The sequence below is a fragment of the Sander vitreus genome, chromosome 22, assembly GCF_031162955.1.
Source record: "Sander vitreus isolate 19-12246 chromosome 22, sanVit1, whole genome shotgun sequence".
NCBI lineage: Eukaryota > Metazoa > Chordata > Actinopteri > Perciformes > Percidae > Sander > Sander vitreus.
The window spans coordinates 18,587,032-18,610,145 of record NC_135876.1 but is presented as its reverse complement, the minus strand read 5'-3'; the positions used below and the strand labels follow the sequence as shown (position 1 = coordinate 18,610,145).

The following is a 23,114-nucleotide window of genomic DNA, read 5'->3' as shown; positions in this document are numbered from 1 at the left end:
AAAGTTTAAAAAAAAAGAAGATATACTCTACTTCCGTTTTTCTCACGGACGTAGTCCTCTACAGTCAGGGTGGGGATAGCTTCTGTCACAGCCACAATCTGAGGAAGTCATATAGTCTGGCCTAAGACAAAAAACAAAACATTCACACGACAAATCCTACTTTAGATGTACTATGCTTTGTGTGCAATACTGCCTCTGGCTTCAACATGCTTTACCAAAGCAGGAAAAAGGAGAGCAGAAGAGTGAGAAAGAGCTGCGCCAGAGGAACGATGTGGTTTTACCGCAGAGAGGCCAGTGGCAGGTGTAATTTATCTTTGGTCCAAGCCTAGTTCAGCAAATCGCTGGGGAGAGACAAACCAGGTCTCCCCTGTAGAGTTAACTAAAAACTTAGGGAGGGAAGACTGACTGCAGAACTCACAAGTACACTGTAAGGACACAGTGTGAAGTGTATATGTCCTAGTATTTATACCAAATTTCCCTCGTAAGCAGCCAGCTTTTGGCTTTAAAGCCCAGCCAGGCTGCATTTCTCTTACACCTTTATTAGGAATGATACAGTAGATGGGTGGAGCACCATTTATTCTCATTTTTCAAATCTTCCTTAAGAAAATAATAAAGACTTCTAAATCAAAGACACAAAATAAAACACTTGACTATTCAAGCTTGGGTAAAAAAAAATGGTAGACCAATTCACATTTAGCAAGCGCTGAGTGAGGGGGTTTAATTTGGGTTTCCCTTGACCCAAGGCTGAACATACACAAGGGACTCAAGAGAAAAGTACTCAGATTTTTATCAGTGCATTTATGTGCTGAAAAGAGACCCAAATGGCAGAAAAGCAGATCCCAGAGGAAGTGTACACGAAGACGCAGTGGCGTGTATGAAGGGGGGTTGCAAATGAGGTGCTGAGGGGCATTTTCACGGCCGGATGAAGCCCTAATCTGCCCTTTAGCCACAGATCTGCGCGCACACACACACACAAACAGAGGGCACTGGTGACAGCTGAGGATTAAAAAGATTGCATAGGCTAGTCATCCTTCCTATTTATCATGCACATATGCTTCCTGATAATTCCAACAATAACATATCTACACATCTCAATTTTCCTTTTCAGACAAAACCTGAAGTAGTGTAACTTTATGAATATGGAAAGAACAGTTGGTCATTCAGGCGTTAATAGCAGTTACAGATTTGCTCACAGCCCAGATATTGGATGCCACAGTTATATAATTCTTGGTTGTGGCAAGTGTTGAGGCAGGAAATCGGTACTGTAACATATCAAGTGTACCTGGAAGGTCCTATTAGGTAATAACACTGGGAGCAACATGCATAAAACCTGTTTTGCAAAGTCTAATGGGGACACACCCATCAGGGATTTGTTCCCTATTTCAACAATGGAAAAACCAAAACAAGATCAGGTAAATATACTCAGTCATGTGCCAGTCAGTTGGAGCCAATTTTGGGCTTCTGCCTACCGCACCGGCATCCCACCTGGTTCCTCCAAAACGGGACCCCCTTGTGCTTTTCAGCAGGTGTAACTGACCTCCAACAAATCTTAAAAGTGATAATTTGAGTCACGATACTGTATGCTTGCAGAATTAATGTACTCCTGGTCAAGGGCAGTGCAATGCGCACAAGAAATACAAAGAGCCATGACATTGGATATGAGGGTGGGGGTGGAGGGTGTGTGTGTGTGGGGGGGGGGGCAATCAGCCTTGTGAATGGACTTCTTTGTAACCTGTAATTGGGACTTGAGAATGGCTAAAAAGATAATTCCCTCTTCCTCAACATGATCTTTGAGGCAGGGCTAGTTTGTCAAAGCAGCAGAGAGAAATTCAGATTACTTTAGTGCAAAATGTCCCTGCTGAAAACCTAGAGCAAGCACAGGGAAATATGGATTGTGGGACATGTACTTTTAACTATCACATGCAATTCCTCAATAACTGACAAAAACTTAAGCAAACATAAGGATTCACCTGTAAGAAACAGAGGCCTGCCATCTTATAGAAATTGAAAGAAAAGAAGTGACCAATGTTTTTTCCATTTTTGCTCTGGTGTTTCAATGATCAACATGAACAAAACTCACAAAGTAAATGTCCCAACAGCAAAACAAAAGACCCATTGCAGACTATCTGAGATTAGTTTTTGTGCAATGAGAAAACAGAGCTGCGACGCAGCATTACGGGCTAAGGATGGGAAGGGGAATTCCTGACCAGCTACCTACGGTTTCTCTAAACACATTTCATACAGATAAGTCATACTTAATGCTACTATTAATGCTACTATTTCATATTGTATAATCACTGCCTAGATAGGATGTTGCCCTAAAATCAGACAAAAAGTCATTCTAAATTAATTTTTTACAAACCTAAAATGTTCTTGATGTGGCAAATGGAGACATCATTCCCGCATTGGGAGCATAATCTAAGATTGGTGGGTAGTGTGGTGGGGGTGAGTCACACAGCAAATTTAAGAAACTGGACGTCTAAATCTCCATCTGTTCACTATGTTTAATCTTTACCAATACAATCTAGACCTATCCATCCCCAATAGGTTTAAACATGGTCCCAGTTTCCTGTTTTTAAAACATATTTAGGGCTGTATTGATTATGTCATTGTATAAAATGTTACTGTACACATAAATTCACCTGACTGAAACTAACCCTGCTTGACTGACCTGTAAGTTTCTGACTGGGTCCCAGGACAGTTTGTAGCCCCCCCCCCCAACCCTTTAAAAGAAGTGAGTTTGTGAAGGTGTCACCTCTGAGCCGATTATTCTCCATCTATGGCATATGTTGTACATACTGTTGCAGCCAATAAGCATGCCACGATTCATCCATACTGGGCTCATTCACAGACACATGGGATGAACTGATGAGCAGAAATTACTTGGGATGTTAGACTGACATCTAAAAACAGAATGACAAGTAAGTCCACAGACTCATCTCTGACTTGAATACACAGTGACAGGGAAGGAGCACACAAAAGCATAACGACATTTAGACCGTCACTCTCTTATGAGCTCATTATGGTAATGCCATTCATCATACAGTCCATGCCATTGTTCCCAACCCTGTATGGGCCTGACCTCTCACACTGCTCCCTTGCTGAAGCCCCGCTGACTCTGATGACCAGAGAAGGCCCATATGCCTTGTGTCTGCACGCTACGCATTCACCGCGACCACACGAGACAGTCTGTCACCACACATTTATGTCTCCTGGTTGAAGCCAGTACCACACAGAGAGGCTGTCTGTTAGCTGTCTGCACCAGAATATTTGGTGTGTCTGTCACTCAGTATTTCAGGGGCCATGCACCAGGTAACTGTGTATATCTGACAGGTATGAACTAAGTGGAGAAAACGTCTGTCTGCAGGTAATCCTCATTAGGCTAAGTAGGCCTCAGTTTTTGGGCCAAGAAAAGGCGCTAACTACACTGAAGATGGGTAAAATATTCAGCAGCTAATGTATAGTGTGTCTTCATTAGTAGCTCTCAGTCCATCTGTGCCAAAAACGGTTCAGGCTAGAGCCAAGTATGTGTACCCAGAGTAGTTATATGCACAAGGCTATATTTTATCAAACTAACTCAGGGAGGGCTGAAAATAAGTACTCTTGTGTAAAAACTAACACTTGTCAAAGCAAAGCAATTGTTCAAAAACACAAATGCACCCATTGCTAGAAGAAGCAATATTGTGTGCGATTCCCAGAAGGTGACAGGCACTGTCAACACTTCAGCCTCTGTTGACTTGTTAACAATGTTGTAGTAAACGTGCCACTTGCCCCTTTCACCACTAAAGCCATGAAACAGGAGAGACTGACCATGTCTAATACTGATCAGTATAAACTCCCTGCTCCATCACAATCGCAGCCAGTGCCTTTAGGGAAAAAAGACCAGTAACAATTCTGCTCCCCTTAAAACACTTTGGCTGTCCAAAGAGAACTTTTATCATATTTCAAATAGTGGGTGTGTGGGTGGGGACAGCATTGCAATTCATTCCACGCATGCCTTTCTCACACTGCATCCAATCTAACTGGCCAGTGATACCATTACTACAGGCAACGTGTTGTGTGCCAGCAGTTTTGGTCAGGGTGAGTCCCTCACAACATGCAGCATACCCACCCGATAGCAGGAGAACCCTATGCACTCCTCAACTGACTAAAGCATCCAATCACCCTGGTCCATTTATCTTCACAGTTAGTTAAAGCTCACGTCTTCCTGGAAATACATACAATGATGCATTACCTAGTTGTAACATCATGACTCCACGTTTGGAGCCGATTTTGTCATTGTTAGACACTGCTGAAATACTGTTATCCACTTATATATGTGCAAAACAAAAGTACTCTATATCTGCCATCTTGCGATCATTATCTAATGATGTTACGTTACAGCACTGCAGAATGGCCAAACCAATTTCCAAGGAGGCAAGGAAGGAGGTAACCTTGCTGAGAAGGAATTACCTGAGCAGGTGATATCATGTATGCCATTTCACCCCAAGTAACCTTTGCTTTCCAATAAGTAAATGAAATACCAACTATGTGCTGCAGGGTGGATTGACATAGCATAGTTAAAACCAAGAAACCTTTCACATGAGAGCCACATATAGCCACTTCAGTCAGGGGAATGACACACATTGCTGATAGACACACAGAGGAGACATTTTTTTTGGTCTATAAACCCGGCATACCTTTGGTAGCTCTTTGAGTTGGTTGGCATCAAGGAGAAGCTCTTCCAGGCTGCGACTATAGCGGAATACCTCATCAGGGACTGTCTGCAAGTTGCAATGTCGCTTGTCCACCGACTCGACGTGGCGGTTGCAGCGCCACAGGGGTATACACTTCAGCATGTCCGGCCGCCGTGGGGGATTTGGTTGCCGGTTCTACTGAAATCTCCGCATCGGAGGGCGAAGGTCAACGAGAGAGAGGATATTTTGAGGGAGTGGGCTCACTCAATGTCAAAACACTCACTGTGTTCCCACGACGGTCCTGAACAGGAGGCCAAAATCCACTTAGAGACACAAAAATAATCCCTTCGATCTGTTAGCGATATTCCCAGTTTCAGTTCAGCTGTGTTCAAGGATTGTCAGGTTCGCCCTCGTGTCATCCACCCCGGAATTACAATGAAAATAAACAAAAATGAGAACTCACGCTTGGGTGAAGTGTTTCCTTACTTCTTGCACTCACTTCTTCACAGAGACGGGACTAACGTTAGCTTGTTTTGCTACCGCCACATCCCTGTATGAGACCGAAGCTCTGCCGCGGCTAGCTGAAAAACATGCCAACGACCCAGATATGCATAACCGGCGCTTCAAGTATCCTAGTCATGAGTGGCGACTGCTAATACAACCACTTGACTTGGGTTACAGATACTTTACTACCACAAAACAGCTAGTATTACCAACAGAGCGAGTCAGCAGAGATTAACCCGAGTATGGCTGCGCAAGGATGTGCTCGTCCTCACCGCCTGCTGTGTTGTGTTAGCAGGCTAGTTACCAATGCCAATTTTTTTCCTAGGATGGCGAAGGCACGGCCCGCCCTACTCTCCCTCTGATTCGCTCTGACTTGTTGCCTTCGTTGGGTTGGGTTGGTTACGATTAGGTAAGAGTAGTGGGATTGGTTAGAGTTAGGGTAACAATGTCAAGTTAAGCCAATCAGAGACGGAGTAGGCAGAGCAAGGCAAAAAAACTCGCTTTGGTCGCTTAGCCAACATCGGCTAGTAGCTAGCTGACTGAATGCCTTTGTGCCTAGCTGCCGTTAGCTAACTAACACTAGTATAACGAACGTTACGGAAAACACATTCTTATCTGGCCAAATGTGTGTGGACTCAACATTCCAATAGACGTCAAATAAACTGCTCAATGAGTGTTGTTTTTTTAATGCGAGGTATAATGCCAGCAGCGACAGCAGGAGCTTCAGCAACAGCCGTGCATCCCTCCCCTTTGAGCTGAGGCAGGCCGGTTTGTCTCGTGGGGGGCTGGGCAGCTGCTAAATTGGAGTTACGTTACTTTATAGCGCCATCTAGCGGCGGGTATCAGTTGGCTTTAACTTATACAGTGCTACTAAAAAAAATCAAATATAATACTAGATACAAAAAATATTGTCATGGCTGGAAAATTCTTAGTAAATAATAATCATAAATTACTCACATGGTAAAATAAATGGCACCGGCACTCCAGGATCCTCGGTGAAAGGACACCACTGTTCCCGACGTCCTGCTGCATTTTAACTGCCAATTAACTTTGCGTGGATTGACGAATGAAACTAAGTAATTTGCCTAACATTCACACTGCTTAAGTCAACAGCTACTTTATTTTTGCTGCGCCATCCAAAATAAAATGACTTTTCCTGTCATGTGTCATGCATAGTACACACGAGTAGGCTGCAGAACAGAAAACGGCTCCAAGTAGCCTTTAGAAAACGTTTTCCTGGTCCAATGACCTTGAGCACAAAAGTGAACAAAACCATGCATATAGACGATCTGATTTTGATTGATTACTTCAATATTGCTTTACTGTTCAACATTTTTTAAGCAATCATGTTTCTTTACCAATGTAATATTCAAGAGACCATTTGTCAGTCATCCACCTACAAATTATTCTTCCTCAAATTACTGTTTGGTTTTAAGTAGATGATACAAACTAATTATGGGGATAATGCAGATAAAAAAATAAATACATGTTGACATGTCATAGTAGGAAAAGCACAGGTGTATTCAAAACCATTAATGATGGCTGCATTCCACTTAGGAGGCGCCCTGGTATTGTTCATGCTGACTCACTGAAATAGCTTACTGGGACACTTGATGGAATTGAGCCATCGTTAAGGTTATCAATTTCAGCTGTGCTTTTCCTACTATGACAAGTTAAAATGTCTGCTGTGAAAAAGGTCCATTAACAATGCATCTGCCACAATATTCAAACCCATCGTGACAAGTGAAGCAGTTTAAGAACTATGGCAACATTCAGTATGCCAAAGGAGAATTGCATTTACAGAGTGGTCAGAGGTAGAGGCAAGATACAGTATGCTCATAATTTTACTGATACTAAAGTAAAAATAGCCTACCTCTGCTTCAAGTCTGAATAGTTATTAAACTGGGTATGAAAAGTTGTTCATCCCCTGTACAAACAGAACTAAGCTGTGGCATTTGAGAATAACCAATACAATATTAGATCATCAACAAATGCTTTAAGTACATGTTTTTACTTATTAATCAAATGCTATGTTCTACAACCAGAACACACGTGTGTTTACCAATACCTTAAAATTAAAGGTTTCCTTATTCATAACCATACATAAAAAATGGCATCACGCTTTTTCTGGACAAACAATAACCTTTAATCAGGGAAAGAAAGTGTTTACATGTCCCGGCAATTTCACGAAAAAAAAATAAAAATAAAATAAAAAGGAACTAAGCAGGAAAACGTAATTGTGTTACAAGATTGGATTACAAAATTTGAAACTTGCACCAAAAAAAAGTTGTCTTCACAGATAAAGCAAAAATCGACATGGAAATACTTTTAATGAATCCCCCTAATGGGGTGTTTAACATTAATATCAACAGCATTTAAAAAAAAATGAAATAAAAACATAATTACAAGTTTCAGGAGGACCGCATCTCTAGCTGCACTGACTGGCTGAAATGAGTTTGGGTGACAGGTATAGGGATGGGTGCTGGTGAACCATTTCAGACACTTTATGCAGAGAGGTCACTGCTGTTGAAACGGTCTTGGTCATACACCTCCGCGACAACTTTGCGACCTCCAAACCAGCGGTCATTGAGGGCCTGGATTGCTTTGTTCATCTCTGAGGCCATGGAAAACTCTACAAATATTTTGACAATGATATCTGCATCCTCTTCTTCTCCTTGCTTTTCCTGGTATATGATGACTCTGTTGACGCAGCCAAACTTCCCACACTCTTCCGTCACCTCACCCTCCAGGTCGTCGTCAATGTCCTCTGGTCCAACCATATTTCGAAGTACCATCACCGTGGACTGGAGAGGAGTAAAGCAAGAAGTTAACAAATAAAAAGAAACTAACATTTTGATGATAATGAGTAAATAAAAGCCTTAATCACTTTCTCTTGACCCCCCTAATTTCCCAAACCTCACCTCTGATTTTCTAAGCAGTTTCTGCATCACCATATGTCTGGCACTGCTGCCTGAAATGCTCATGTGTTCTTGGTCACTCAACATCTCTTGCCCTGTACCATCCTGCAGCATCTCCTCTTTCTCTTCTTTCCGCTCTTGTTGGTTGGTGCCACCAACTTGATTAGACAGGACTGGAGGTGATGCAAGCACAGGGTTCACAAGACCAACCTGGGGAAGTACTGGTATGGGAGGACGCACTGGAGTCACACCTTTTAGGGAAAGGCAGACATGCAGACAGTGACATCAAATGGGCAAATAGACAAACTCTTAAAAAAGGAAACAACCAACCATAGTCAAGTATTTACTTAGAGCATGTGCTAATTTGACCAGATAATAAAGCACACTCATTGTGGGTCACGTTAATTTAAGTATTGATCCTGTTAATCAAATGTCTAACAATGGCTTGCAACTTGAAACCATTACAGGGGGCTAGGATAAACCCATCCTCTAAAATCTCTTTCAATGATATGCCAATGAGTTCTAAAATTGCAGCATCAAGTCATCTGGGTGGCCATACAAATTGGCAAGACACTGTATTTGTGATCCATAGAAATGTACAGTTATCCAAATATTGTGAGGATTATGACCGACCGAGTTTTTAACAGTATTGAGGTATTACAGTATACCAGGGTATTTAGGAATACTGAAAGTATGATTTATAATACAGTCAGAAACAGACACTCCTCTTTCTAGTAATCTGATACAGAGATGCTATATTAAAAGTGATGTATTGTACTGCACAGCACGCGTCACCAGAGGTCACAAGCAATCATTTATGGGAAAGGGGCGCTCATTTCCAATCTATTCATTATTCTATGGGCCATAACTATTTAAACCCAGAAAGACTTATACTTCAGTGAAAATGTCAGGAAGGTATGAGAAGGGAAAAAAAAGGAAAGGAGAAAAAAAAAAAAATACCGCCTAATCCTAAATTACTAAAACCTGGCATATTTCGTCAACATGCAGCCATGATAAATATGGAAAAAATAAACAAATTATATTCACAAGCTTTATTCATTGCAAAACAAGGTAAGCAGTTAAGACCTTTAAAAGTGGCAAGAGTTTTAAAACAATAGGTTAAGTTGCATTGTTTGTAGGGCTGCAGCTATCGATTATTTTAGTAAATCGAGTATTCTACCGATTATTCCATCGATTAATCGGATAAGAAATACTTTTGTTTTATTGAAGAGCAATAATAAACAGTAGTTTGGTTAAATTTTTGGAAAAAGCTACATTTGTTGCCTACATTGCTTACAATATCATCTCTCAAAAAACTAAACATATGAAGTGCATTTAAGTGCCATATTACATAGTAAAATTTTTAAAGAAAACTTTTTCTGAAATGACATCAACCTCACACTAAGGCATACATTAAACATGACCTTAAGTTGTGCAACTAAACTTTCAGAACTACAAGTTTCAACCTGAGACTGATCTGTATATAGGCCTATATGTAAGTATATGTAAATATTAGGGCTGTCAAAATAACGCGTTAATTTCGATTAATTGATCTGAGAAAAAAAATAACGCATTACAAAAATTAACGCAGATTAATCCATTCCATATTGACGTTTGCATACAGACGAAAATCTGGTGCCACTGATATGTCTGCGCTTCTCTCTGATGCTCTGAAACAGACGTTACAGGAAACAAACACCGCTGCATGTGACGCTAGTTAACAATACTCAACAGTGGCTAACGTTAGCCTACCGCTAGCTAGTTAACGCTATACTCAACAGCAGCTAACGTTAGCCTACCGCTAGCTAGTAGCTGGATTAAACACGGTTACAATGCTGACACCAAACGCTAAACGGTGTAAAGTGTGACTGTGTTTTACTGTAGAGGGTTCGACACCGGTATGTAACAATCTGCAGCTGCCGTCGGAGAAACACAGACGGTGCGTTCAATGAAACTGGTAAACTACAGCCTCGTGGTGCATTTGAAGTTATTGTAAATGTCCATTTCCTATCTGGTTGTTTTTGTCGTTCAACAGCAATTTACTAGTGAAATAAGTTATTGTTATACATTATTATTAAATCATTTAATTTTGACCATATGGCCTTCGCAATAAACAAGCCATTCTTTAATGTCACCAACTGTTTAGTACCCTTTTTTTCCTTTTCTTTTTTTACTTTCTTAAAAAGTATCGGTTCAGGCACCGTTAATTATGTATGCAATTAATTTCGATTAATCAATCACAGAGTATGCAATTAATTAGATTACATTTTTTAATCGATTGACAGCCCTAGTAAATACATTTCATTACAATGCTACACAGCTTCGCTACATTTATGCTAGTAGATCGTTGATCAGCTTTTTCTCCGTGAAGAGAGAGAGCGAGTGGTGCGCAACAATCAGCTGTTTCTCCGACGGGATGGTCAACAAGTCGGCTCTTTTGATCAAATTGTGGTCACCGCAACGTATTTTCTTGTCCGTTTTTGGTAGTTGTTGTGTTTGGTGTAGTTTTATCGTCCATACAACTCCGTGATTTACTTTTGTCGGGTCCGTTTCGTGGAACGGATGATTAAGTTAGACTCGATGTTTTCTGTTGAGATGCTGAAGCATTGACGTCGTGCTATTATTGTGGTAAGCTAGTTCGGTTTTTCAGTAGACACCGTACAGAGTTTTCGTTTTAATCACGTTTGAACCGATTCCAAACTTTGGACACTTTGTCGTTTTCTCCAGCCTGTCTCTTCTCTTAGCCCCTCACTATTTACGCTCTGGCATGTGTTGCCAGCAGACTGAGCAGCGTCTGGTGTGCGAAAATAATAATGATCCGTGTGGAAACACCGTCCGTCAGCAATACAACGTTGGTAACATTGATTTAACAAAGCTTCGAGGCAAATCATTTTGCATCGAGGATTTTTTGTAATCGAATTATTCGAGGAATCGTTTAAGCCCTAATTGTTTGTAAAGCTCTATTGCAACAGCACAATTAAGAATTATTAAACTCTTGCTTTTATAATAATGAGCACTCACTCATGTCTTTGTACACACCTGTGATGACCCCTGGTGCCTGGGCAGCCATAACAGCCTGAGGTATTCCCATTTGCTGACTGAGAAGTTGGGGCGCGGCTAACGCTCCCAGGACTGATGCGCCGGCTACAGCCTCCTTAAGAGAGGGGGGCCGAAGACATTAGGTAAGGGAAACACACAGAGAACAGCACAAGGCAGCACAGTCAACGATCACACAGTATGGCACAGAGTGAGCTCAACCTTGCCTCTCGAGTGAGAATCAAGGTCACATACATTATTACAGTATAGATTCACTAACAAAATCAGACTATTCTTAGCAAGTCAAAAACTTACAGCAGTGATGTTTAGAAAGTTTTCAATCATGACACATTTTACAAGGAAGACAACTGTCTGGTTAATCATTGTGTGACTGTTCACACCGAAAAATGGCAGTCAATGTGTTTGTGCTAACTAAGAGAAGACTCTTAGCTTACACACCCAATCAGTGAATGGGAGGAGCTTTTATCACTTACGTTACTATATAATGTATACTCTACAAAAAGGAAAATAGATCTGACTGTTTGAACACACCGAACTGGATTTAAAAAAAAGATTGAGCCCAGAATGTCTCATTTTTCGGGGCTGTTAAATTGACACTGTCAGGGCAAGTACTGTTTTTATGTGATCCTACAAAACTGGGCTTCTCCCAGTCACCTCAATAAAAATATTCTATGCCCATATTATCTGTGCTTTTGGTGTCAATTCTAGCTAGATCTGGGTTATATTTACCTGGAAGGCCATTAAATCCCTTTGGAAGGGATTCATACTTGCCTGGGCCGTTATCTTAGCGGTGGCTGCCGCTGCGGCCACAGCTGCAGCCGGCGGCAGACCACCAGGGGTCGTGGGGGTCAGTAGGGGCATGGGCGGGGTCACTGCTTTGCCCACCCGTAGGTACTGACCCCCCAGGTCAAAGAGGTTCATAGAAGACACAGCATCCAGGGCTGACTGAGGCTTTTCATACTCTGCAAGTGAATAATAATAATAATAATAATAGTAAATAGCGGAGCAATGGCAACACAAAGAGCACGAGCGAATGAGGGCCCTCCAGCTCACCAATGAAGCCAAAGCCTCTGTGTCGCCCTGTGGTGGGGTCTCTGGCTAACGTGCAAGACTTGATCCTTCCGAAGGCTTCAAACACACTCTTGATGTCATCATCTGACAGGTCAGGGTGGACAGACGCCACGTAGATCCGATTGAAGGCGCGCGCCTCCTCTGCCAGCTGGTCAATGATGGGTTGCGCCTGACCGATGTTACTTGGCCGCCCAACCTATAGCACAGATCATACCAGCAGGGCTACTGAGTAAGGGATTTTAGAACCAACCCGAGAACGCACTACCGCAAAACTCCAAATCCCTGCAGCACTAACTTTCGACAACCACCGAGTTCAGTCAAAGCCACTCTCCTCCTACAATTATGACACAATGCTATCCTGGCAAGTATTCTCTGGTTTTGCATATGTGCATGCCCATTACTACACTATCTGAAGGATCTGATAAAGTGGTTCTGAGATCTTAAAAAAAAAAAAAAAACTGCACATTTCTTGCCTGTCCTATCATTCTTATACTGGCCACCAGGTACTAAATATTCCATGTTTTCATAAAAAGACAAGAACACTAAACTATGGACAATACTTAAAGTTCTGTGTAGATCCCTTGTACTTCTCAGAACTCTCATTTTAAATGACCACAAATTCAAAACAAACAGGGTCTCTAAGGGATGTCCATCAGCTGAACATGGATTTAATCACTACTGCACTTAGATTCTTGATGAGTTATGCAATATAGACATACATTGTCAGCTCTCATTACAAGAGTGAAAAACAATACAACTTGTCATAGTACTAATTACCACTTCATTTACAATGCAAATACAAAGCTGTTTTGTAAATTATCTCCGAAAATATCAAACAAGCGTTATTTCAAAACCACCAGCTCAGCCAGTCACACTGTGCATGCACAGTGTGACTGGCTGAGCTGGTGGAAAACCGAAAGGAGAACGCATTAAGTGTATCATGCTACTGCTACGCACCCTGAAAACTTCCTCTCCCTATTCAAGACGAGTATCTAAGTACGACTGGGATCTGTACTACAGATGGGGCGGCCAAGCAACACCAACCAGGCGCAGCCCATCATCAGCACATCTTGGACACAGAGCGACGCCACGCGCCGCTGGGCATCCTACTGGAACTGGTCACTAAAATAGCCTTGATGACATCATGGAAGCATAACACACAACACAAACAGACAGTACACTAAACATACACCCAGACATACACACATCACACGCACCTGGGAATCAACAGACAGACAAGCAAAGGGGGAGAGAAATTAGTCACATATGAGTAATTTCACAAGTCATCACAAAAGCAGTTAATTAACTAATTGAATCAATATCCCAAATTTCAGGAAGGAATCCAAATCTGTTTAATCAAAAAAAAAAATAATCTCCTATTTTGTTTATATATATATATATATATATATATATATATATATATATATGACATTAAATTGTTTCCGTGTACCTAAGACATCGAGAGGTACTCCTATCTCCAGGCAACTCACCTTAATGTTTCTCCCCCCCAGCATGACTGAGTTCATCTGCTCCAGAGCCAGCTGAGCAGCTTCTGGCACATCATACTCCACAAAGGCAAACCCCTACACAGTCATATACAAACATTGAAGAGTTAGGCAGCTTTACTTGTACAATCTGTAAAATCTTCCGCATTTAAATCAAGGTGGAAAAGAAAAATGTATACCATGGTTAACACTGACCTTGTGTTTCATTGTAACAGAATCCCAAGACATGTCTATGCTCTTGATTGGGCCGAAGGGGGCAAAGGCCTGTCTGATGGTGTCCTCACCAAGCTCATAGTATATGGAGCCCACATACACGCGACACATGATGGCTAGGGCTCGTTGCCGCTGAGCTGCCACCTGCCAGCCAGGGAAAACAACACATGATAAGCATTAGAGAGTAAAACAAAAAGGAGAACTAATACACTAATAATAATAAATGTTTATTTTCTACTGTGCTGGCTTTGCCCCAAAATAGTTAAGAGGCCAATTCCAAGTTAGGGGGTATGGACAGGTAAATAGGGTAATAATGTGATACTGTAATCAATGGACAGAACTTTGTGAAAAAAAAATACTAACATGTATAACAGTTAGAAAATATTGATGTCACGACTTCTAATTACAATATGACCTCTATTCTGTCACTATAGAAAAAACATATGGAGAAAAACACACTGAAGTGATTGACATGCACAGCCCTCACAAATATTTGGCTTCAGTAACTGACCTGTAGTCCAGGGATGCAAGTTAGGTAACAAAAGTAATCGTGGCGTTCAAACGTAATCCATAAAAAGTCTTGATGAAACCTTTTAAACTTTCTTCTCATGTCTAAGGGGAGGGATTGTTTAACCACTTAAAGTTGCTGTGTTGTTTACGGATGCCTTTAAGTCAGTCTGCTTGTGTTATTTCATTCTATTACCAACAAAACATGTGCCTAATTCATGACATAATGGACAGTTGACTTGTTCATTGACAGAACAACTTGACTTTTAGATGGCCAAAAAGAATCCCTGTTCCAGCAGTTCTCTCATTCTGGTCCATTAAAAAAGGGATTGCTATCCCTCTTTCGCCCCATGCCAAGAACTTAGTTTTTAAATCAAGCAAATGCATATATTTCTTAAAGAGAACCGACTTTTTTCACATTGATAAACCCTTTAAAAAAAGTCCATTAACAACCAAAGAGATTTAAATAACTTGTTAAAAATACTAATGCAAATGATCCCAATGTGACTCAGGAAAGCAAATGTGTGCTTCAACGATTAATAACAGTCAATGAGCTCAAAGAGGACACTACACTAGCAGTAGAAAGCCATGTTTTCTTCAAATATGCATTCTTTGGTTAGATAAAAGGGCAGGGATTGTTGCCAAAGCAACCAGTAAAAGAAGGGTAACAGTCCTTTTCCATTGGGAATGCGCACAGAAAAATAATTTAATAATCTATTGACCGATTGTAAAGGTGAGAGAGGATCTCCAAAGCCCATTGTCACTGCTGCCATCTGAAAGACAGTAAAGATGAAAAAAGTGCTGAAAAGTAGGTTAGATATGCCTTAGCTCTGCTTTTTCAAAAATGTCATTGCTTTGCTAGATAGACAAAAGTGGTTAAGATAACACTATATTCAGAAGCTCCCTTTAAACAACACACTTTGGGGAGTTGCCTTCCCTATCTAAATTACAAAACACCACACAGCAATAAACAAACAAATCCCCTTTAAAAGTGCAAAGCATTTAACATAATCAATGCCTTCTTGACGATCTTTTCCACCTGAAAAAGAGCAGACGCAAAAGCAAGGGGACATGGTCTACACGTGGTCTTTTTCACAGCATGGGCGAGAAGAGAGTAAGACTCCCAAGAGAGCTTTTACACAATATATGAAAAGTAGGGGTGGAATGGTACATGTATTCATATTGAACTGAAACGGTACGGAGGTCTTGGCATATGAATTTACACGGAGAATACACAGTATAAAAATACATAAAACTAAAAAATGAATTAATGTAATGCGGAACTACGGTTAGATACACGTTTCTTTAGGGACACCTAATCTGTAGCCCCCGTAGTAACCCACGTAGTTCCTCGTGCTACGGAAAGCAATCTCAATTTATTGACGTGGGAAATGAAAGCGTCAGTTCTACAGACGCAGCCCGTGTATGAGCAGCACACAAGCACTCACATAGCTGAGAAGCTACAGGAGGTCGTGGCCAGTTGGCAAAGGTATGCCTGTTGCACTTAATAGCAAGAATACTTTTGCCGGGGAAGGTCTCGCCTAAGTAGAGTAGTAGTTGTTTTATGTAATTTGCACTTTCATAAATAAGAGATGCTGTATTTTCAGTTTTATAGCCGATTGTCTTATTTTGTTTACAAGTTACAGATGGAGTCTGGAGATAATGTGGGGTACTTATTGTTTACATCTTACTTTACACACTTCAGGCTGTTGCAGCTAGCTCAGGGGAGAGACTGTATGACACTAGGTGGTACAGCCTGAGACATGCACAATAAAAAAAAAAAAAAAGTTCCTTCTACATTTTTGTTTTGCTTTTCTCTCCATTGTACCGAACCGTGATGTCTGAGCCGAACCGTGACTTCTGTGTACCATTCCACCCCTAATGAAAAGGCTAAGATATTCTGTCTAGAATCAAGACTTAGACGACACATGCATTACAAACTTTGTCCCGCAGAGTCCCAATACATTTTACACATCTCACCTGCAGGTTGGTGAGCTGTTGTTGCTGATGGGCGATGGTCTGCTTCACCAACACACTCTTAATGCTTTGTTCCATGGCATACTTCTTTGCCTGGAAAAGGAGAAAAGTCATTACATTCAAGTTCCTCATATGAACAAACACTTCTTATAACACTACTAAGACCGTGTGGCCGGGTTGACTCAGTGGGTAGAGCAGGCGCACATATACTGAGAGGATTGTGCCTCGACGCAGAGGTCCAGGGTTCGAGTCCGACCTGAGACGATTTCCTGCATGTCTTCCCCCTCTCTCACCTAGCTGTCCTATCAATTAAAAGGCGGAAAAGCCCAAAAGATTCTTTAAAAAAAAAAAAAAAAACACATTACTAAGACCAAAAAAATGTCAGCAATATCTGTATTAATATTTTCAGATACATTCAAACAGCAAAGAAGCTAAATGTGTTCTCATCCTATGAGGAAAAATATCAAACAGGCACATAGAATATTTTCCAACATTAAAATGAGGCCTTCACTTACATGTCAGATATTTGAAAGATAATAAAATGCAAATGTAATAAAGAAATTGCAAAAAGAATAAAAATCTGCTTTTCAAAAGGGTTCCTGCATTGTTAAAATTACATCATACTTTCATTATTTGTACATCAAATGTCAAACTCGGACATTTCACATGGAAGTTTCAGTCTTTGTCATGCACAAAAGTAAAAAGCTGATTAGACACCCAGTTACACAGACAAGAAATTGGCTTTCTCCAGAATAAAAACAGGTTTATTTAGTCGCCTTCCCCAAATTTGCAAGTAAATAATTGCACTGATTCACTTTTATCATGCAAACTTACACTGGTATTTACATTATCACTAAAGGTACATGTATGTCAGGGATTTCCTACCCTCTGAAGTGCCTCCTGCTGCTCTGGGGTAAGAGGCGGCAGGCCAAGCTTGGAGCCTGTGCCCTGTCCATTCTCCATCGTCAGAGCTTCACCTCCCTGCAATTCAGAAAAAGCAATTTATGAAGAAACTGAGAAACCGAGTTGGGAGCATTAACACCTGCCTGTATGTACATACATAACTATATTTTCCCAGTATATAAAAAAAATAAAATAAAAATAAATAAAAAACAGCGTTGCACATCACCTCACACAGCACAGGTTATTTAATATTCTAGCATACAGGACAAACACCCAGATTTAAACCAGGTGGGACGGGACAAACTCCTTACCTACGCAACCCGCTAATCGCTGGGTCCACCAGACTGAGGCAGGAAAGCCCCCAAGGGGAAGAGGACTGATGGGGAAGCTTTAACAATTCAACAAATTCTATGGGAAATAAAAAATGCCTTCAGACTAACAATAAGAGAAACAGGCAGCTAGGGCTGGGTACCGAACTTCGATACTTTTAAGCACCGACCGAATTGCCTCCTTAGCATAGAGTATCGAAAAGTGCCTCTTCATTCACTACCTAAGGTGTAAATTTCATCAGTGATAGTGAGCTAATAAGCATGCAGCATGTTTATACCAAGATCTAATAATGCTTGCCATTGGATGTCTAACTTTACACCACGTAGACCATGCAGAAAAACACTGTTACAGAGAAGGGCTCATGTGTGGTGTTGTATTTTAAAGAGGCACGACTACAGTGTGCGTCACATAGGTGTAAATGAGTTTGAAAATAAAGTAATGAGAATGATTAAAAAGATGTGTAACGTAATGTGTAATTTATTTTTGTTAAAAATAGATTTCGAAAAAAAAAAAAGTATCGTTCAGGAATCGAATTCACGGTATAAAAAAAAAAAAGTGAACGATACCCAGCCCTACAGGTAGCTGGCATTATTTTTACATTGCAATCTTCACATAGACAGCCCGTCTTTCCTTAAATTTTAGTCAACGAAAACTAGAAATAATACATGTAGAATTCTACAGGCTCGGCACCATTGATTTGTGTGATGAGTAATGACTTCCTTCCTATAAAAAGGTTCCTAGATTTTAGTTCGCCAACGTTAGCGTGATGCACATGCATGCTAATAACGGAGCTCATCCTAACATAAGCTACATTAGATAGATAAAGTAGCAACAACGGGCTAAGGTTAAACCTTAGGCGAACACGGGATTAGCTAAAATCGATATGAACATTAACTACGACCTATCTGTACTACACCTAAATTATTAATTGCATAATTATTACCAAAAAGCACTAGCTATGTGATCAGCGAGGCCTGGTTTCGATTTAGCTTAGCTAGTTACGTTATCTTTCTTGCTACCAAGGAGCTAGCTGATGTTAGCTAGGCATTCATTACAATGGCGTTTGAAGCAAGCTCTATTTTCCCCAGTGAGATATATTGTCATTTCACAGGCTATCTCGTACAAATAAATTTCACTAAACATCGCGAATTACTTACGCAACCGCCACTGTAGCTGGAAACGTTAATGTGTCTATTTATCAAGGGATTTATTTACCGCAGTCTCTGTTACCGCCATGAAGCACACCTTCTTGGAAAGGCCCACACCACAACGCTCGCGAGATCCTTACGTTTTCTATGCATGGTATCGCGATAATGTAACCATGGGGTGGATGTGATGTTTTTTCTCTCTCTCTCTCTCTCTCTCTCTCTCTCTCTCTCTCTCTCTCTCTCTCTCTCTCTCTCTTCTTTATTTTAAATCAGTAATGCGAATAAACAGTAATACTTTACTTATTTATTTATTTTACCAGATACATAAGAAAATATACACAAAAACAAAGGAGAAGAAAAACATAAATCAAACAAAAAACAAAACATGCCAAGGGTCAGCAAAGAATAAATAGAAAATCTATTAAGTGAAAATATTAAATAAGGAGCACGATCTTACATTTTAATAGCTTTTCTTTTTCGCCGGAGTTATTTACAAAAGTGAAAAACAAGACAACTTTCCACAATACCAGTGTCTTAAGAAGCATTTATTTCTTGAAAACATTAAAGTGAAAAAGTACAGATCTTCTAATCTTATCAAAGATAAATCTACAAATATCTTGCCACAGTTTACAGGTATCTTTTAATCTCACGGTTGAATGTGTTAAAAATAATGTCATGCTGCTATGGTATTGGATTTATGTTGGTAGCCTTTAACAAATTATTACCCTCATAAATACAAAAAGTATCTCTTCTTCCCTACAATGTTTTTTTTTAATAATATATAGGTGGGATATGTTACTCTATATACAACTTGTGGTCTTGTAACTATTTGTAATGTGTTTGTAACACTAGTTTATATTCTTGTAACAGACTGAATCAACAAGGTTTTTTTGAAAGTTAATCAAAACCATATATTTTTGTAATTGCTTTCAGCTCCATGTTTGTTGACAGAAGAACAAACATCTCCAATCTTGCAATATGTACCTTTTGTGTTTGATTAATGTGCTTTATAAATTCCTTGTCAGTTGCACACTTTAAAATTACGAAAGAAAAATCGGCTTCGGTCTGATTATGTTTGACTCAAATGGTCCAAAACTACATTTAGTTTTTTCCCCAATAATAATTTGGCTTTTCAACACCTAATTCTAAATGTAATACAGCCTAACTTAAAAGAACGTCAACATCTACTGTTCCTTTTCCTAAGTTTGTTAAATTGGGCAACAGTGAGTATAGCTCTGATATTGTAACTGTGATAGGACCTCAAGGAAAGAAGTGAGGGAATGTGAGAGTGATATCCATTTTATTTTTCAATCATTTAAATATATATTTACCATGAAACTGGAGATGCCTTCTAAATATCTATAAATCATAATACTTGCTTAGAAAATGTGTTAATGTGAACATCAAAATATACTCAATACATACTAGGATTTGTCTTAATTAATGAAATTTCAGACATAACCATCATGTCACAATTTGTTTATTGTCATGTATTTAATTGCCATAGCTACAATATTTAACAAAGGTTTAAGTAGAACACATCCAAAGGCAAGTTCATTCTACAGATTCACAGGAAAAGAAGTCATTTGACATAAAATAAAACTGATATGGATATATATTTTTGTTGTTGTTGATGTTAACATTCATTTTCTTGGTCAGGTCTCCTCTGGAACCGAACTGTGACTGACAAAGGCAAAAGTTTTGAATTGTTGCAGGCTATTAAGACATGCAGCTTTCTAGATCAAACGAGAGCAATAGTGGCACTGCTCTCTAAAAGTAAACCCCTTTAATAGCCACAAATAAATATGTACACCACAGCCCACAGTCGGCGAGTGTCTGGGAGAATTCAGGGCTCCTGTTTTCAGAGACACACTGATAAGAAGGCTTGACACAGAGTAGAGTAAGTAAGTACTGTATGCAATGACATTGATTGAAACCGCGACCGTACAGACCAGGGAAACAAATGAAGCAGAGCTAAATGAGTCTGACAAAGAAGAGTACACTGCTGAAGACCGATCCGACAAGTCATTATTGTTTTGTTTTTTTGCTGTCCAGTTTTATAAAGAAAAGAAATCCACCCAAATGGTAGTCTTTTCTTATGGTGCCAAGACTGGATTCTTTACAAGAAAATCTGGCAGAGCTGAAGGGCTGCATTCTATTTTTGTGTTTGTGTGGGCTGCAGTGCAGTGCATTAAATCCCAAAGTTCACACTGTAATTGTCTGAAATAGTAAATCTGATACTGGGAAAAGAACATGTTCAAAGCTAAATATTCCTCTCTTTTATCAGAGATTCTGTTTCATCTCCTGCAGCCCATGGAAACCTCCAGAGGTTAGCACTGTTATCGATTACATAAAAGTAAAAATGCTAAAACCATACATTCTTAAAGATTTTTGAGTAGATTTTTCTTTTAAAACACATTAACACTAAACAAGTTCAGTGTTAGAAAATATCCTCAGATGGTTTAAGAAATACCGCAAAAATAAGTATAGCAGTAATATCAACAATATGGCAAGTTTTGTTAACAAGTCTTAAGATCACATCACCAACACCATTCATCCCATTTATACAGGACTGTGATTTTTACTTCACAAGCTTCCCGTGATGTATTCCAATTTTTGTACATGAGCTGCAGTTCTTTCCAAACTAACATTGACTGCAGCAGAGAGCTTATCACCTGATCCATTTGTCCAACATACAAAGGCTTCAGCTCTTAATGGAGCTGCCATTACTGGGTGTCAAGCTCATCTACACATTCACATTGACTATGTGGACTCGTGATAAGAGACGGGAACTAGTATGAATCAATGCATCTGGATTTAAAACTAAAGGTCAGCCTGAATTAGTTAAATTACAAATTGCTAAATTGGGTATGATACTCTTTCATTAGGAACATTTTGTCCAAAGTACATTGCCATATCAGGCACTTTGCAAGTCTTTGGCTTTCAGAACACTTTCACAGGGAAAACCCTTAAGAGCACTACAGGCTAAAAGAGAGGCATCATCTCATTGCTCGTCACTACATTTAGGCATGGTGTGTTTAGAAGAAGCAGACTTTGATCCAAGAGAGCAGTGAGGTGTGTTAACTTTGCACTTCATAAAAAGCACACAAAAAAAAAAAAAAAAAATACAGGCTCGTGTAAAGCTTCTATTGTTCACAGTTAAACAGAAATAAATAAGTCAACTGAATAAGTATTAACAGTGCATGTTGGACGGAATATTAAATTCCTAAAATTGTAATAAACGGAGGGTTCTGGCTTGTAAGGGAGAGGGGCTTTAGTAAATTACTTTGATTACAATTATAAGCAAATAATCACCAATCAAAGTGGACACTGGAGTGCAAACAAGCAATGAAACGTCCTTCTGAAAACACAGCTGCTGCATTTGTAAGTAAAACATATACGTTCTGAATAGTGGTATTATGGAAAAGTTGTCAATATATCTTAAGGCATGATAGCCCTCTTTAGCAGGGAGTTTAAAAATCTTCCACTGCTTTGTGGGATTGCTGAACACAGCCATGATGCCTCTGGCCCTCTAACCAGAGGTGCCTTCGGTTTCTTTCTCAGCGCTGGTGTTTCTTCGTTGTCTCTAGGATGATTTACTGACTGTCCCAGCCCAGCATCCTTCTGTATTTGTCCTCTTTTTGATCCCCAGCTGGGTCAGCTCCTTTCCCGGCTGTGTCATACTGTCCGCTGCCCTCTCCATTTCTTGATCCGTGTGGTCAAGGCCCGGGCCCCTCTATCTGGGCCAGTCGTTGTCGTGAGCCCTCCTCACTGTGTGCTCCCAGAGGCGAGCGCTTTGACCCGGTGACGGCTGATGGCGTCCTCCAAGAACACTGCTACCTTCTCACTGTCCTCCTACACAGCACACAGGACATTTTTGAGCCTAGATGAGTTTCTGTTTTGCTTAAAAATGCAAAAATCACAGTAAGGACATTTGTTCATTTTTGTTGACGAAGAACATAAAAAAGCTTTTATATCCACCTCATTTATGAAGGCATAGTGAACAAGTTCACTGGCAAGGTCTTTGGAGGTGTCAGCTGAAAGTTTCACATGAAATATTTCAGGTACAAAAATCGGCGATAAAATTAACCTTTAGAGTAAGTAGAGAGTAAGTTGTCTTTTTAATGATAAGAATGTAATTTTCTCTATTTTTCTTATTGTCAACCAATCCATAAAAAAGACCAAAATGAACAAGGGATTGATCCACCTACAAGTATCGTCTGTGTATCCAAAGCCTGAGATACTGTAGTATATATATATATATATATATCTCAATTTTTAATCCAACAGCCATTAAAAATACAC

General features: G+C 40.0%; 3 protein-coding genes across 24 annotated transcripts in view; all 3 read right to left on the bottom strand.

The window, feature by feature from the left end:
- The window catches only part of scrib (scribble planar cell polarity protein), a 69,072-nt gene extending 63,537 nt beyond the window's left edge, over window positions 1–5,535 (bottom strand). For 3 of the 9 annotated variants that reach the window (XM_078281142.1, XM_078281150.1, XM_078281143.1), the window contains exon 1: window positions 4,680–5,524. In XM_078281142.1, coding sequence (XP_078137268.1) covers window positions 4,680–4,838 — 159 coding nt within the window. In that variant the 5' untranslated portion in view covers window positions 4,839–5,524. Of the gene's footprint in view, window positions 1–4,679 lie in introns of all 9 variants that reach the window. The other 6 variants (XM_078281144.1, XM_078281148.1, XM_078281147.1 and 3 more) reach the window with 5 other exon arrangements.
- Window positions 5,536–7,302: 1,767 nt separating this feature from the next.
- Window positions 7,303–18,960, bottom strand: LOC144537162 (poly(U)-binding-splicing factor PUF60-like). Of its 8 annotated transcripts, none has more exons than XM_078280630.1 (11): window positions 18,877–18,960; window positions 17,314–17,409; window positions 16,432–16,521; window positions 15,174–15,224; window positions 13,927–14,088; window positions 13,717–13,809; window positions 12,209–12,422; window positions 11,885–12,117; window positions 11,120–11,252; window positions 8,102–8,349; window positions 7,303–7,984 (listed from the first exon to the last, which is right to left on the bottom strand). In XM_078280630.1, exons 1-11 carry the CDS (start codon window positions 18,895–18,897, stop codon window positions 7,685–7,687), a joined length of 1,641 nt encoding a protein of 546 aa, XP_078136756.1. In that variant the 5' UTR covers window positions 18,898–18,960; the 3' UTR covers window positions 7,303–7,684. The 8 variants fall into 8 exon arrangements, with proteins under 8 accessions (XP_078136756.1, XP_078136757.1, XP_078136761.1 ...); XM_078280631.1 differs by having other exon boundaries at window positions 11,138–11,252; XM_078280635.1 differs by having other exon boundaries at window positions 11,927–12,117.
- Window positions 18,961–20,271: 1,311 nt separating this feature from the next.
- Window positions 20,272–23,114, bottom strand: part of nrbp2b (nuclear receptor binding protein 2b) — a 39,689-nt gene continuing 36,846 nt past the window's right edge. For all 7 annotated transcript variants that reach the window (XM_078280642.1, XM_078280639.1, XM_078280641.1 and 4 more), the window contains 2 exons: window positions 22,791–22,846; window positions 20,272–22,664 (listed from right to left, as the gene is read on the bottom strand). In XM_078280642.1, the coding sequence (XP_078136768.1) occupies window positions 22,578–22,664; window positions 22,791–22,846 (143 nt within the window). In that variant the 3' untranslated portion in view covers window positions 20,272–22,577. The remainder of the gene's footprint in view (window positions 22,665–22,790; window positions 22,847–23,114) is intronic.